Source organism: Pagrus pagrus (genome assembly GCF_965226575.1).
Source record: "Pagrus pagrus genome assembly, chromosome: 12".
In the NCBI taxonomy this organism is placed as follows: Eukaryota; Metazoa; Chordata; class Actinopteri; order Spariformes; family Sparidae; genus Pagrus; species Pagrus pagrus.
Window position 1 is genome coordinate 29,095,972 of NC_140196.1, and position 18,137 is coordinate 29,114,108.

At 39.0% G+C, this 18,137-nt stretch overlaps 1 protein-coding gene across 2 annotated transcripts in view; it reads left to right on the forward strand.

Moving 5' to 3' along the window:
- The window catches only part of cdh6 (cadherin 6), a 123,524-nt gene that overhangs the window by 24,973 nt on the left and 80,414 nt on the right, over positions 1–18,137 (forward strand). For both annotated transcript variants that reach the window (XM_084369693.1, XM_084369694.1), the window contains exon 2: positions 13,617–13,943. In XM_084369693.1, the coding sequence (XP_084225819.1) occupies positions 13,617–13,943 (327 nt within the window). The remainder of the gene's footprint in view (positions 1–13,616; positions 13,944–18,137) is intronic.

Here is an 18,137-nt window from a genome sequence, read left to right on the forward strand (position 1 = left end):
ATGTATTGCATTACCCCCAATACTGGTATTAATCTGCAGTTGAAAGTGGTGCCTAATAAATGCACTGTGTTCTCTACTTAAGTTTAGTCCCCAGCTGTTTGAGGAGATATCTGTGAGCAGTTTTTACCGATTTACATCTTTGGTTGGAACCAGTGGCCTTGGGGTTGAGAGCCACAAACAGAGGAGGGAAGTCAGAAAGGAGTGAGAGACCATTCAACACATTGTTGGTTTTTGGAAGACATTTTAGAAGTGTTGAACTCTGAAGGACTTCCTTTGAAAAATATTGTACACTTCTACAGATTTTTATGTTCAAGTTCTGCCTCTACATTCACTGCCTCTCAGTGGGCAGCAAAGCACATGGACTGGAGAGGTTTTCACAAACAAGTCATTTTCAACCAAAGCAAGACCAGGCTGATGTCAAGTGTTCAACAGTATATCAAGATAAAGTCTGAGTGAAACAGAACAAAAACTCTATCCCTGTACTACTGCAAAGTTAGTCTGCATCATTTGCATTCAGTAGAAAAGTGCTGGATTATTACACAATAATACATGCTTAAGAAAATCTAGATGACATGCAAAAAGTCCCCATACCACAACCTGACCTTAAAGCCATGTCAGTGATGTGTAAGTGTTGCTCCATCAGTCAGTTGCTCCTTTAGTCTACCACATTGGTCCTGAGCGAAACCAGGATGTAGTATCATATGGATTTCCATGACATTTGCAACAGACATTCACAGTATCAGGATAACTCCCCTGGCTTTTCATCTAGTGCCACGCCAGCATGAATGTAAACCCTTCAGGCGTCTGAAACCACCTCCTCCAAACCCTGTGATGTCATGGGTGGTGCGTCAAACAATCCAAATGTCATTTTCCAAAACTGGTTATCCAACAGTCATGTCCACATGGTCAGGTATGCTGAGGTGTGAAACTGGCAGGATTTGAATGTTTTCCCTTTTTCGTTCTCTTTTTCAAGCTCTTTTGATCAAAAGTCAAATTGAATTGGATTTGGAGAGTTATGTCACCTGTAATTGTGAAATAATTGCAGTGTTAACTAGGGTTACATGATATGATATTTGCTGTCAGACAACATGAATTAGTCAACCTTAGCTAGAATGTTTACCTATCCCTTTATTGAGACTTTTGTGGGAAACTTTTCATTCAATAAGTAGGATGCTTTATAAAACTGGACTTTTTTAGATTATTATTATTTACATCAATGTGATGTTTTACTTTGATTGAGACTCATTTAATTTTCTCAAGCAGCTTGACAGACATTACATTCTGGTTATTCAATCCAGTACACATTTCTCAATTGATAGATTGACAGAATAGTTACTATATCATGATATATATTGTACATTTTGACCATTTTACATACGAGAAACACTTCTCTCAATAGTAATAGTACATCAAAATGTACAAAAACTCTTAGAGAAATGTTTCCATGCAAATGCAACTTATTAAATGAGAGTTATCCGAGTCTGCCAGAATCATAACCCAGTTAAGATGTTTACATACACCAAGCCAAAAACTGGGTTAGAGACTGACTGTCCTCTCTGCATTTTCCCTCAGACAGAATATCTAACAAGATGACTGACTGACAGATGGACTGCTAAATGGATTAGGAAAACATATATGTATTGACCTTGACTGACTGGCTGACTGACTGAGTAACTAAATTACATTGTGTCTCTGGTGTCTGGGCTATATTAAAGAGTATGAATCATGGTGATGTCATTTGGATCACAAAAAGTTGCTAAAAAAGTTCATTCTTTAAAAACTTGTAGTGAAGTGTCCAAAGTCAAGGTGCAGCTTCTGCACCTCTTTTATGGTTTATTCATAATGAGACTTCACATTCCCAAGGACCGGGGACTAGACTATCTGAAGGGTGTGTGTGTGTGTGAGTGTGTGCACGTGTGTGTGTGTGTGAGTGTGTGCACGTGTGTGTGTGTGTGTGCACGTGTGTGTGTGTGTGTGTGTGTGTGTGTGTGTGTGTGTGTGTGTGTGTGTGTGTGTGTGTGTGTGTGCGCACGCTTGTGTGTCTGAGGGAGAGACAGCGAGAGTGTGCGAGTTAAAACTGGACAGGCGGTGTGGATGCTGTTGGCTGCCTTCAGATGGCTGGTCTATTCTGATGGAAAGGGGTGGCTGGGTTTGTACTTGTCTCTCTCTCTCACACACACACACACACACACAATCACACACACACACACACACAGGCTGCTCGGTGGCTGACATTCTCCTTTTTTCACCTCTAATTGGTCCTCTGGGAGTTGTCAGAGGTCTCAGTGGCTGTCTGCAAGGTGGCAACACATACACACACATACACAGCCATGCATCAGGAGAATCGGGAGATGGAGGCAACAGGAGGAGGAGAGACACCGTGATTGTCACCTGAAGGTCATGAGCATTTATCATTGTTTGTAAAGACAAAGGTGGGGGGATAGAAGAGGAAATATGACGTTGGCCTGTGCTGCTGTTTTAAACTGGGTGAGACTGCTGTATGAATCCTGACTGCTTTAATAACAGTCTCAGCACTGTTTTGGGCATATCAACTCACACAGACCACCTATAATCCAGTTTAGTTGAAAAGGCCACAGAATTCAAGCTGTATTGTGTTGGCTAGAGCCTATAGAGTCTTGCATGTAAACTTTGGAGTTCTCCTGCAGCTGTGAGTGGATGATTGTGTTTTTATATGTACAGCTTGAGTCTCAACACAACATAATTGAAAAGACTTAGTAGTTCATTTCTGAACTGGAGCACAACATTTCATCATGAGGACACTGTTTTGTGGTAGCTCAATTTTTGCCTGCCTCAATGTTGTGAAATGCACATTAGGTGTTTATTTTGTTGGGCATAAAATAATTGACAGTTCTCTCTTTTACTTAGACGTCCCCATGACATGTTCTCCTACACCAGTTTAGACAAATGCTTTGCTTGGTTGCCTTGGTTGGAAAAATGTGGCAGTTCTTGACCTAAGATTTCTCCTGAAGCTGTTCATGCATATGTAGTGTGGTGCAACAGCAGGTAGTCCTAAACTTCACAACCAAATCAGTGAAAAGACTTCTGTTTGCTGGGAGGATATCAGTTAAGATTTCCGACGGATCATTTCAATCTCAGACCAAATTGATTTTAGGGGACTTTGTAGCATGAACTTTTCTTCTGTTTACCTTGCAATCGCTGTGGCAAAAGATAAAATAATTGCAGAAGTGATGATCTTACAGAGTTGCTGGTAAAGGCAACCAAAAGTTTGAAAGTATCCCAATAACTGATGTCCTGTAAGTGGTAAAATTCATAACAAAATTCTGTGCACATAGTGTAAAGCACAGGGAGCGTCTAGTAGCTAGTGGAATAGTGCAACAGCTGGATCTTCCTGGATCATAAAGTATACATGGTAATCCAGGGACTTAACTCAACAGTGCTCTTTATTTGCCACTACCAGGAATGTACAGTAGCCTTTAGAATACACTGCACAGTCAAAAGAAAACTCACACACTCTAATATTTCGTTGGACTGCCTTAAGCTTTGATTATGGCACGCACTTGCCATGGCATCTTTTTGATAAGCTTTTGCAATGTCACAACATTTATTTCCATCCAGAGTTGCATTAATTTTTCTCCAAGATCTTTGTATTGATAATGGGAGAATCGGGCCGCTGCATAGTCCTCTCCAGCACATTCCAAAGATTCTCAATGGAGTTTATGTCTGGAGGTGTGGTGGCCAATCCATGTGTGAAAATGATGTCTCATGCTCCAGAACCACTCTTTCACAATTTGAGCCTGGTGAATCGTGACACTGTCATCTTGGAATATGCCCATGCCATCAGGGAAGAAAAAAATTCATTGATGGAAAAACCTGGTCATTCAGTAAATTTCAGGTAGTCAGTTGAACTCATTTTTTGGGCACATAACATTGCTGAACCTAAACCTGACCAACTGAGCAACCCCAGATCATTACACTGCCCCCACAGGCTTGTACACACTAGGCATGAAGGGTGCATCACTTCATCCACCTCTCTTCAATCAGTCAATCAGTCAATCAATCAATCAATCAATCTTTATTTGTATAGCGCCAATTCACAACAAAATTCATCTCATGACACTTTCCAAATTGAGCAGGTCTAGACCATACTCCTTGATTAATTTATTTACAGAGACCCAGCATTTCCCCCATGAGCAAGCACTTGGCGACAGTGGCAAGAAAAAACACAGCAGAACCAGACATAGTGGTGGGTGGCCATCTGCCTCAACTGGTTGGGTTGAGAGAGATGGGCCCACTCTGGAACAGGGTGAATCTGGACTCATCAGACCACATGACCTTTTTACATTGCTCCAGAGTCCAATCTTTATGCTTCCTGGCAAATTGAAACCTTTTGTTTTCCAATTAGCCTCACTGAGAAGTGGTTTTCTTAAGGCTGCACAGCTGTTTAGTTCCAATCCTTTGAGTTCTCTGTGCGTTGTGCGTGTGGAAATGCTCTTACTTTCACAATTAAACATAGCCTTGAGTTCTACTGTTGATTCTTTATGATATAATTTTACCAAATGCTTAAATGATCTCTGAACACGAGCATTCAATTTTTTTTCCGACCACATTTCTTCCTCAAAGATGATGGTTCATCACTATCCTTCCAGGTTTTAATGATGCATTGGACAGTTCTTTGCCCAATTTTAGTAGTTTCAGCAATGTCCTTAGTTGGTTTCTTTGCTTGAGTAACATCTTTTCCATGACCACAGGATGTCTTCCGACATGGTTGTTTAAGAAATGAGACGCTACTCACTGCTTCAGTTAGGGTAAAATATCTTGTTGCCAGCTGAAACATATTAATAACTGCAGTAATTATCCAATGGAAGGCTCTTGTCTATTTGCTTTGTTAAATCCAGGTGGTTACTTTATTTTGGATTTGGATTACACCTGGAACATGTAGGTATGATGAGTTGTGAATATCAGGACTTCAAGGGTGTGGTTCCGCAGTCACATTAACATAAGGTGTGTATTAGGTAAATGTACAAATGTACAAATATCCATAAAAAACACAACTTACAGAAAAGGTCATTAAATTCTCTTAGACAGAAAGGCTTGTTGCCACAAGTTTAAATCAACTGTGCATTTGAATATTAGCTGTGGTACCAAAATATGCCACAAGGTAGCGCTCCAACACGAGCAGTGAATGCTGCTCATTAAAGGTGCAATATGTAGTTTTGGGAAAGACATTTTAATCAGAAGAGAAAGATCTTCATTAACTGATTTTTTTAATGCATAAACAAACTGCCACCTTTCTAGCTTTAAATAGTGTTTCTGGGGAACAGCTTGTTTATTCAGTTCTGGAAAAAAATAATATTTCTGAGTTTTTATTATTACCTCATTAATATTGTAAATATTAAAATTCTGAGTTTGAATTTCTTCTCCAAAACCATATAGTGCCCCTGAACTTGACAATAATACAGCCACTTAGTCATTCACACAGTTATATCCTCAATGCACACTCAAATCGTACAAACATGGGGCTTTGAATCACTGAGTTGTACTCAATTATACTCCAAGGCACAGACAACAGGATTACTAAGGAGAAGAAGAAGAAGAAATGATGTAACTAGAAAATATTTTATCTTAATAGTAATAATAATATTAAATTTAACTTAGCACTTTTCAAAAACTCGAAGACGTTTCTTTTCCCAGTTTTTTGTGATTATATTTCTCGGGAAACAGGAAATCACTTTAATTGGTATTTCGAGGAATAGCCTACCAGATTTAAACCCTCATATGCATTAATATCTCATCCTTTTTGGCCTTGAGGATTCTTTTAACTATATGTCTACATTTAAATGCATGCTAAACAGGATTGCTTGCTTTAGCCTTTTTTCAACCATATATCACCTCACACGTGTTGAGAAAAAAACACTTGCCGAGCCTGTAGCTACTAGTTTGCTGGCCAAAATATACTGTTAGACAACAAAATACTTATTCAGTGGTCATTTTTCCTCTTCGTCCAGCTGTTTTTCTCCGTATTATCCTGTATCCTGAAGAAGGTCTCTGGCACACCTCTATGCAAGCCAGGAGTAAAACTTCCATGCAACGCACATGCACTGCTTCAGGGCTGGTTGGTGGCGGCAGTATCAAACACAAACTGCAGTCACTAAAATTCACTGCAGCAGAAATATTCCGTTCCTGTTGGCATCGGCGGGCAATATGAGCAAAGGCTTTACCTGTCTCTGTTTTCTGATGGCAGTTCTGGATAGTTGCTGTCGACCATGTCCTCTAATGCTGATTCAGCTGCATCTCAGCCTGTCTCCGCTCGATTTATTCAGCTGTTTACTCTGATTGAATAAATATCCTGAGTAACTGAGTCAGCCAAAACACTGTAAAAAGTCTCCCCCTCCATAACCCCCTCTGCCATCATGTTAAATGATGCTTTCACCGTTGAACACATGGCTAATTTGCATACAAGCGAGACATTGAAGAAGTTTTGTTTTTTAGCAACATCTGACAAGCCCCCCACTAATGTACCAGATACTCAGAGGCGACTAGAAATTCAATTGGCGTGTATTTTTTCAGTGTACCATTCACGTAGTTGGTTCTTGGAAGAACAGCAGGTTTGAAAGCGGCCCCAGAGAGACACAGAGAAGATTAAGAAACCTGGTTGGTATGTCCCTCAGCATTCCCCTAAATTTAAATAGATAGACCTTTAAAGGATAACAGGGAGTTTTCTACACATAGAGATTTGCTACGGAAATCAGCCAATGGGATTTGTATTGTATCGTCACCTAGAGCTGAATGACATCACCTTTCACGGCAGCGTTTACGATAGATGTCTGATGGTACTACCCGAATTTGGTGCTGATTGAAATTAAAGAAATGTGCTGGAATTTTTTTATTGGCCACAAGATGGCGCTGTTAGAAACACACTTTAATTTGGTGTGCACATGCTCATGGAGAACTTGTGTATCAAGTTTCATCTTCTTTAAGGCAACAGAATTATCATGTTATGTTGTTACTGTATGCTGATGAAGGTTCTCAGTCATCCAGTTCATGGTAATTCTAAGTGCTATATCATAGACAACTGGACGTGTTTCAGTTTCTTGAAGACGTTTCGCCTCTCATCCAAGAGGCTTTTTCAGTTCTAAGAACCCAAAATTTGTGCTAATTGAATAATTTGTTAAAGAGGTACATGGGCATTTCATTAATGGCCACAAGGTGGTGCTGTTGGCCCCACACTTAAGTATTTCACACACATGCTCATGGAGAACTTGTGTGCCAAGTTTAATTTCCTTAAAGACAACAAATTTGCATCAGGCACAAAATGCATTATACCTGACCACCTGGTGGCGCTATTGAGGACATCCTTTAATATGTTGAGCATATTTCCATAAGGTACCTGTATGCCAAGTATGATGACTTTAGGACATACAGTTTATGAGATATGTATGTATATGTATTGCCAAGAACAGCAAAAAATAATATGGGGCAAAAATACTTAATGTATGAAAATTAGAATGATGTGTCTATATGCAAAACTGTAGGAGAGGAAGTGGTCTAAAAACATGCGGAAGAAAAAAGGTTAAAGATAATAATAAACTGCAGAATTCCACTATAACAGTATGGTAAATGATTGATTGAACGCTGGCATGCTATCCAAAATCACACACCGGGGCAGCACTATGGCGCTGTTGTTTTTTTCAATGTAATGTCGTCATGATACTGGAATTTCTAACTTTGATACAGTACCTTACAAAACTGACACAATATTGAAGGCATCAAATTGAATAATTTTATCAAAGATCTAAGCATCTAAGTTCATTTACTTATAGGTAAGGCGGGTGTATCATTCACGGTGTGTTTGTCAACTCACTTTTGGAGAGGAAAGCACAGCTTGTACTGGTGTATCACTACTGCATAAAATGAGTACTGAAACTGTTTAACATATTCAGAACCAATATATATCAATATTTATATACTTTTTGACTAGTTTAGTATAAATAAACAAAGGTAGCATAGAGGGTAATCTTAATTGCATTGAAATTGTCCAATCTCTGTGTTAAAAGGGCAAAAAAATAGAGCTACCTTTACACCGCACACCATGCCAGGTGGCGTCAGCTCGCTGTCTTCTGAAGGTCAACAGTTCTGCAATGTGATTTGAGCAATGCCATGTCCAGAAAGGTCTAAACATTTCTCTATTAGCCTGTTCTCCTGCAATCTGTGTGTGACTAATATCTGTACTATCAGTCTGCTTTGTTCACATTCAGGTACTGCAATGGCTGCATTTGTACAGTTAAGCCCTTTGAGCCAGTCAAGAGTTGCATTGATATTTGTACTGCATCACTCTGTCAATATGTTTTAAAGCTCCTTTGGATAATCATATTGGAGTATTTGAAAAGTTTCCAATCTAGTAACCAGAATGATTATCACACACAGTTGAGGCTCTTAAGTTCAAGGTCAGGCACGTCATTGTATTCATTCTGCTTCAGAAATATGATGTCAAATGACAAAAGTAATAACAGTGTGTTGTATTACCTAACTCACCACAGTGTTGTACTAGTACACAAATGTACTGAAATGTTCATTGGAAGTATAATTTTAGTAACTTGGTCTAGATATGCAAAAGAGTGGTGAGGTCCTCTACAAAGGTAAACTGCTGACATTTTTATTGTTCTTAGAGACCTTTAACTGCTTTATGATGTAGAGATATCAAAACAGTATAGGCACTGCAGCTACAGACATCTGTTGTTGGCCTGCTGAAAATTTAACACACAAACAGTTAAGATACTGGAAAGAGAAACATGTCATAGGTGGCTGTTCCTTCATCTGTGAGTTATGCCAAATGGGACTGAATGACAGACTGATTGACTGAAATTTTGGTGATGGCTTCTTAATGGCTTGGACTTAGGCCAGTACAGCAGTGCTGAGGGCATTTTGGTGACTTCACACACACTCTAATACGCACTAGAATAACTAGGCGGTTGGGGAAATCCCTTTGAACTGGGAGACTTGAAGGGCTTAGCCTCTTTCACTGCACGATAATGAAGCGGTGAGGCTCATTAATAAATGAGTGGAGGCTTCCAGCCAGAATCAATCAGTCTCCAGTGTGTTCTCCACCTGATTCAATGAAAGCCTTTTCATAAAGCACCAACTTAATGGGACTAATGCAGAGAGAGGGAGAGGGAACATTAGACAAGAGACCTGCAGGGGAAGAATGAATGAGGATGCTTTGTGATTTGTCAGTTCAGGGTTTCAACAACATTGCTAATTAACTTAAATAACATTCAATAAAAATGGTTCTATTCAGTCCAATCATGTCATCATTTTATGTCTGTACGATGCAAAAATCTGAGTATTATTGTGGTGTATACTTTAATTGATCAGAATAAGGTGATTTCATTATGTTTGCACGGCTTCAGCCATACTGCTGAAGGTGTTCGCACAGTCAAGTTGTGATGGCTTATAGTTGAAGTCACTGTTGCATACCAGGGCTGCACCCTAGTGCTAAAAATGTGAACTGATTTGGTAGATTATCCTTCAGATCAAGCTCTGCAGGACCAGTGCACAATGAGCATAATTAGTTGATTAGTCAGGTTCGGCTTCTGATGTGCTGGTCGTCCCCTTGCATGGCAGCCACTGCCATCAGTGTATGAATTACTGTAAGTTGCTTTGGACAAAAGCATCTGCTAAATGCCCTAAATGTAAATGTAGGTTCATGGTTATCAGTGCTTTCCCTTGATGCTTGGTGAGCAGCCTCATAGACACCTTTCAACACTCTTTAATGTCCAAATGTCTTGCTGAATCCTTAAAATGTGATCTGGTGTGAATAAAAGTGTTCCATGGCGTGTCAACAGAATGTAACAGTAATGGGTTACATTTGTATGGAAAGTAGCTGATTTAAAAAGCACATTATTTGTGGTTGTTGCAGCAAGACACTGCAACTGTGTGGGAATATAAAAGCATATTTCCTTTCAGTGTGGTAATTGCTGTGTAAGTGTTTCTTCTAGATCATTTAATGTGAATATGTATGGATTTATTGATCCAGTGCAGTTTTTAAGTCCACAAAGACAGTTTGTGGGACATGTTTAGAAGCTATAACCATTAAGTCAGTGGTAGATCTTTGCATACAGAGACAGGAAGGAGATATGCCCACTCTGTGTGTGTGAAATGAAATGGATTTTTATTTATAATACACCTTGACCACTTGTGTAAAGCTAGTCTGTGATCTGTATGACTACAGACAACCAGTTCACAACAATACAAAGATGATGTGTTATTTCCTGGGAACAGATCATAAATCTCTATGGGTACTTTTCTGTTGGAAGCTCTGTTCTCTCTGTGTTATATTTACATCCACCTCAGTGATGAAAGAGATGTGGAAATGAGGACGATTTAAAGGAGATGTAAGAGACAAATGCTGTTTAAATGAGGCTTAAACCTGTTCTGCCTGGTTGAACCAATGAGGATTAAGTCAGTGGAAATCAAGATTTATCTGATTAAACATTTAAACCTGGATTCAATCCAAACCAAATGAAACATATCAATAGATGTAATGTTGGCCAAATTAAATCTCTTGCTCATATTTAATCATAAAGCATTAATCAGTCTCTTAAGCAGTTCAGAATCTTGCCATCACATTGATTAAAACAAATGTAATTAATCCCTGCTGTGTTTGCAAGAGAAGATTAGCCAATTCTGCTTGATGTACTACTGGTGCACCAGCACAGGAAAGTCACCAGATATACTCCAGATTTTAAAAAAAGGCTGGTATACTGTGAAATACAGGGAGAATGCCTGACAAGATGCCTAATTAATGGACGATGTGGAGGTCAAAACCGTCTGACACACAGTCAGTTAATTCCTGATTGTGGAAATTTTGATGGGCATTATCCCATATATTTACTCAAATAATCAAAATTGCGATTTGAAACAATGTGATCAGCAAATCCCAGAGGCTCCTAGTGTGACAGTCATGCTCTCCAATCAGAAGTGGCCCAAGGTGACTGCGTATAAGCCTACCAACAACATGTGAAACCCATGTGTGGAAAAATTGTGTCCTCTGATCCAGTAGCAACCTTGGACAATGGAGTAGCAAAGAAAGGCAGCACTTCCATGATATGGAGGTATGGAAGTGTCAGACATTGTTTACAGAAACAATTATTGGAATTGATTTGTTATTTGTATTATAATTACTTAATTTATATAACTTAAGTCCCAACTTTTGTGATAATTGTGTGTTTGATTGTCATATGTCCCACGGCAACTGAAATATATATAAATAAATAATAATAAACACTTGTTGGCAGCAATTCCTATCTTTAAGTTCCTGTCTTTTCATTAGAATATAGATCAGCTAAAATTTTGATGGTTGATCAATTTGGTAATGGTAAAATCTATTACGCAACTGAACTGAAGTCCACTCAGCTCACATGCCTTTGGCTCAGCTAATAGCTAGGCAGCTAACGTTTTGTTTGCAAGATTCAAAATCAATAACATTGCATACCATTGACAAACAGTAAATATAATTTGATGTTATGGTTAACAACAAGACTAGCTAACCAACCATGTCACTATCACCAAATCAGTAGCAGGATTTTCACCAACAAATGATAATCCATGTGTACTGTCACACAGCATGCTAGGGAGCACCAAGTTACTGTATAGGCTCAACTCAGTGTATAGACTTCGGTTACAAGTGGTAGAAGAATCAAGTCCTGCGTAGCTGTGTTGACAGGTAAATGTAGAAATTGTGCAGAACATAGGTATTCAATATTACCTTCAGCATTACACATGAAAGCAGTCAAAGAACATTCATTTGTGAATAATTCACTCATTGTGTAAAAATACATCATGATGAAAAGCCTTTTGGAGCCTTAGCCTTCAGAGTGGAAGTTGTAGATAGTGAAGATTCCATTAATCTTATATATTTCTTTTCAGTTGATGTTGAGTAACCCTTTCTCTGTGTTCTTTTCATTGGATTTCTGCTTTTGTTGTGTTAATGTGAAATGATAGTTTGACTCTATTGTTTTGTTAAACATCTTCCTAAGTGCAATTATGTGCTCTTTATGCCAGGCAAAATAAATCTTTATTTATGGAGAGACAACCATGGTAAATGGGAACATTCAACCTTGTCAGGGAAAAAAAGGAAGAGTCAGCTCAGCTATGTGAATGCATAAAAATTGTTGGGTCTGTTTATAGGATGGTTAATTCAAGGTGCTTGGGCTGTTTGATTTACTGCAGCTGTTGGGTAACTGTTAACTGGTAATTAAGAAATATAGAATAATTTTTTACATTTTTATTTCAAATTTTGCCTGTCTCACAAAAATTATAATCATATTTTAGTATAATAAACTGCTCTCATTTTCATTTGCTGTTGAGGAAAACTCAACAATTCCTTCCCTTTTGTCTTTTTAAATTCAGTACAACACGTTTCATCAGTAAAACAACAGTCATGTCATACTCACTGCTCATACGTTTTTCTTTATCAGATACATTGTTCTCATTCACTAATTATTTGTAGTTGCTTTCATTTTACTGTGTTTTGATTGCTGTTACACTACCATTAGTTAAACTAGACACTTTTAAAAGACAGCCACAACATCAAAACCACTGACAAGTGAAATTAATAACACTGATAATCTAATTACAATGCAATGTTCTGCTGGGAAATCTTTGGTCATGTTATTCATATGGCTGCCACTTGACACAAATCACTGTTAAGGAATGGCCTGAAGAAAATGAAAAACAGCTCATGGTATCGAACCTGGCCTACAAATTCCCCAGAATACAATCAGATTGAACATCCTGAAGACTCCACCTAACAGTCCACATGATTCAAAGGATCTGCCACCAACACCCAAAGAGATGTTGTGTTAATGCCTCAGCAGGTCAGAGCCAAGTCCAATCCATGGTGGGACCTCCCTGGGCTTTTGCTGAGCAGTTTTTGTGGTTTGCCAGGGTGCGTTGCCCTGTTAGGGGGTTTGTAGAAAGCCATTGCCATGGGGTGGTGTACTTGGTCGACTGTGCATCCACATGAATACCACAACCCAAATTTTCCCAGCAGAGCATTGCATTAAAACAAGATGATCAATGTTCTTCAATGTCACTTCATCTGTTAGTCCTTTTTAATGTTATGGCTGATCAGTGTAATTTTCATTGTTGCTCATTGGCTTTTAATTTGAAGCATTTGCAGGAAGTGTTTCACTCACAGTAGCTTAACAGGGATTGAAAAGCAGCAGACAAGTAGAAGTAGTAGCATTTTAAATGCTCCAAAAACCTGCAGAATAGACACAACTGAAATAAATGTGTGAAAAGCAATGTCCTTGCACCTCAGGATTGAAGATTGTGATATTTTTTTGTGAAGGGGAATCTTCATAAATTAGCAGAGTGTGCAATTAGCTACACTTATTACATCTACCTACATGTGTTATTAGTACAGTCCTTTAAAATGATATGCCTTAAGAAAAGGGGTGCATTTGCATACATTTGCAAATCAATAAGATGAGAACTCTGCACTACATCAAGCAGTTCAGGTGCCAAGAAATCCATAAACCGCTCTTGCAATGCCCTCTTATTAAAGGTGGACCTCAGTGTTGCAATGTTTAACATAGCCATGCACTCATTGCTCTCTTCTTCTTCTTCTACAGCTGTTTTACCCGGTGATGGACTATGACTCATCTCCCAATTCAAGGTGGTCCAACTGGGAAGATAAAACATTTGTGATCTGTACATCCTACACCTCGTCCAGAAAAATGAGGACTTTTTCTCTGGGCGTTGTATGTGTTCTCTGTCTTGGCCTGTCCTTGGATGCTTTGTCTTTGAGTGGATGGAGGAAAGAGACACTAGATGGAGAGGGAACTGAAGCTGGGACCACAGGAGAGAAGCTGCTCAAAAGAGTGAGACGTGGCTGGATGTGGAACCAGTTTTTCCTGCAGGAGGAATATACAGGCAGCGACTACCAGTACATTGGCAAGGTAAGAGCACTGCCAATGCCTTCTGATTTTTAGTTTCATTGAACATTGAAATAGTCCCATATAAAATTACATAAAATTCCGGAATTACATAAAATTCCCTTGATAAGCTAGAAAGACACTCATCAGTCATGTTTGTTCTTCTTTTGTTAATTGCAGGCTTTATCAATATAAATGTTTGCTAATATTCATCACTCTTTACCCAGTTTGCCCATGGCTTCTGTGTCTGCAAGCATAATGAATTCCATCACTGCTGATGATCATTGCTAAACAAGCTTTTGCTGCTATAGCCTCACCTGATCTGGTTTGACCCCCTGACTGTATATAAAGATGGACAACATGAGTTTCTTATGATGAAGATGATTTTTGTCAATTTAGGTTGTTCTTATCATGCTGATGTACGTTTAAGTATTTTTGTTTGGTTTAAATTAGTTATTTGATGCTATATAAAAGGGTGAAACGTCACGATTGACAGCTGAGCCCTGCTCACAATTGAGCAGGCACGTGTACTGGCAGGAACTCGATACTGCTGCTTGATCACTACTATGCAGACTCTGACTCTAAATTATGTCACCAGCACAACATGTCAGCACTCGTATCTGCAATATTGTGATGTAATTTTTTTATACAGTGGAAGGAAGTTGAGGTGCGTCATCCATCTTTATATTAGTCAATGATAGGACCATTAGCTTTTTCTAGCTCATGTTAATTTACATTAGCATACTTCACATTTATTTTGCTGTATCTCCCAAAACGACATATATCATCATTACCAGAACAACATGACCTTTGTTGTATGCTCGCAGTTTTGTTAGGTTTAGGCAACAAAACTACTTGGTTACGTTTAGGACAACATCGTGGTTTTGGCTAAAATGGTAAAGTATGTGAATAATTTCTGTTGTGTTTTGTATATAACGTAAAGTAGTAAGTTAGTCACTGTTGACTTCTGGTCTACTGAACGAAAGTGCTGTGCTTGTTTAACCAAAGCGGCCATCCCTTCCCCACCCCCCTTTATGGACTTTTCACTCTTTATACTACATCTTGTCACTTCCTCCTTTGTAGCTGTAATGATTAACATTGGCATGTTTCATGGTAAGCTTTGCTTTCCTAATAAGGACAGGCTCGCATTAGTATGATCCAGTAATTTTTTCTTGTGGCCATAGTGGCTTCTGTTCAGCATAGTTCCACAGGCTGACTTTAAGCTCCACCAGTCATATTTGATACTTACAGTAGGTAAAGAGTGTTGCTCAGAGTGACGAGTCCAGAGTGTCACAATTCTTTCGGGCTGTTTTGTTGCTTTGGTATTATGGTCACAACTTGACTGTTACATTAGTCTCTTTCAGCAGCAGCAGGCACCTGTCTTAGAAAGTCCTGATATGCCATCTGTAAGCAAGCTGCTAAATGGCAGAACACAAGGTTGGCAATTCTTTGGTAACAACATTTAGTAGCTAAAGGCTGGCATAGTTTTAAAGGAGACCAATCCAGAGCCAAACACAGAGTGAATATTGAACTAACAAAACTGTAATGTTTGCAAAATTCTGCCCACAAGTGACCAAAAAATACTGTTTTTAAGCCACTACATGTAGAATTGAAAGATTTTCAACTTTAGTGCCCCTCTTTGAAAAAGTTTTAAGTTAGAATCACGTGAAAAATGTACACTTAGGTCCTACCTGAAGCTCACAAAGGCAGCAGGAATTACACTGAACACATACAGCAGCACTGTATAACATGAATTTTAGGTTACTTTGGATGTGTGACCCAGTTCCATTGTTGCTGTGGAGCACTGAAAGCAACCATTGCTCAGAATCTGTTTCTCATAATAATGGAATATCTAAAATTGTTACAATGGGATAATTTTACTCTCCCAAACTGTGAGGACATGTTGATGATAATCTGTTTGTGGCCCTGTGACTGTGCTGTGCTCCACACATTCAGGACAGAGAGTCTGACAGGAAGAGAATAGCAGCATCGGCACCAAAACAGATGGCGTAATGTGAAGTGAATATATCACGAAGGTGTAGATTTTCACAGTTCACATGCACATATGTAATGAATCCTGTGGTGGATACCATCCTGTTTTTAGCTCTTAAGCTTTCTCTTTCTGCTAATCCTCTCATTGTTTTATAAAACATGTTATATGCTGCATATTGCATTAAGTTTTCGGGTTGACTGCCCATTTGTCTGTACAGTACGTCCGCCTTGGGGGAATTTCTTCAAATTTGATACAAATGTTCAGTTGGACTCGAGGCTGATGGTCAAAGGTAAGGGCCTTTGTGACCTCATTGCATCCTATTCTCGTGAGCATAATATCTCAAAAACGCATTGAGGGAATTTCTTCAAATTTAGTACAAATACAGGGCTTTGCGAAAGTATTCGCCACCCTTGGCATTCTTTCTATTTTGTTGCCTTATAACCTGGAATTTAAATGGATTTTGATTTTGATTTTATTTAATGGCCCTACACAAAATACTCAATTGTTAAAGTGAAATTTAAAAAAAACTTGTTTTAAATAATTCTTAAAAATAAAAAACTGAAATATGGTGTGTGCATATGTATTCAACCCCTTTGCTATGAAGCCCCCATCCATGAATAGTTACAGTATGCACACTCAGGTTTTCTGTTTTTTTGTCTTATTTCTTGTTTGTTTCACAATAAAAAATGCATCTTCAAAGTGGTAGTTGTGTTGTGTAGATCAAATGATACAACCCCCCTAAAATTCCTTTAAAGTCCAGGTTGTAAGGTAACGAAATAGAAAGAATGCCAAGGGGGGGTGAATACATTTGCATGCCACTGTACCCACAATGACTCAGGCATGATCTGATTAGAATTTAGTGGCCAAAGATCAGAGGTCAAGGTCAATGTGATCTCACAAAACACATTTTAACCCATAACTCAAGAATACATACGATGATTCCAATAACATTTGACCTACAAATGTCTTATGGGATAAAATGATGAAATATCCACACACAGAGCCAAGCAGCTCCAGCATAAAGATGAACCAGTGTGTAATTCACACAGAAAGAGGCGTGACGTAAACGTCATGATGATGACGTCTGTGTGTTTTTTTTCAACGTGTTTCCCCCAGTGTCCACCTGTTAATCTAAACATGTATCCGCTGACTGTTGATAATCATATGAATGCAGTTATAATGTGTTGTGATTGAGATCCTGACCCACGAAACCTGGAAAGTGACAAGTTACGTTTTTTGCTCTAAATTACATAATTGCCATCAGTAAACAGGACGCTGTCTGACTCTGTCACACAGGGATGCTGTTTTCTGGGGGAAAGTTCACTGAAGTCTCGGTTGGGAGGGCTGACTGTTGCGGTGATTTTTTTCACGGCAACAAACACTTAGTGATTTAAAGTTTTTTGCCGGGGACAGACGCTGTTTTTCGGGCAGAAATGTGACGAAGAGTTGGTCGGACTGACAGGCTGACAGACATTTCTCCACGTATTTTTTTCTTCACACAAGTTGCCAAAGACACTACCAGTTATTACGTTACTGTTGTTTGGTCCTGTAACGTTGCTTTGTGGGACATTTCTCTTTATTTTGTTGAGTGAAGGACATGTTTAGTTATCAGATTGTCAGATCGACACACCCGCGCTCCACGCCGCCAGCTTATCCATTCACACTGGTTCGATTCACCAATACTGCTCCTCTGATACTACCTCCAGAGGTGCAGCGAATTTCACCACTCGCCGCATCTAATACTTTCACAGCAGGATGCGGAGAATTGGCGCAGGATCCCCTCATGCAAATGGCAGTGTGAATGGGGCTAGTGTGTCAGAGCTGGGGAACCAAGGGGACGTTTATAGTGCTTACACAATACCTTTGCTCAACTGTAGGAACTTAACAGAAGGTGTCATGCAGCTTGAACCTTCAGGGGTTGTACATTTGTGGCACTGACATCGTCCTTCCTGAATATTGCAAATGTTTTGCCCTTAAAAAGACAAAATGGACAATGTAATTCTTGACTATTGAATGACGATGTCATTCAACATTGTTACCGATGAGATACAAGTTCAAACACTAATCTAGAATCCAGGGCACTGCTTGGAAAGAAGGTAGTCTTTGGCCTAAGACAGCATTCAGAGTGTCACACCACTTTCTGTTTTACAGATTGCGCCACTTCATGCATTTACATCCTCCATTTTCCTGTAATTTTTAAAACTTTTTTTTTTCTGAAACTGACA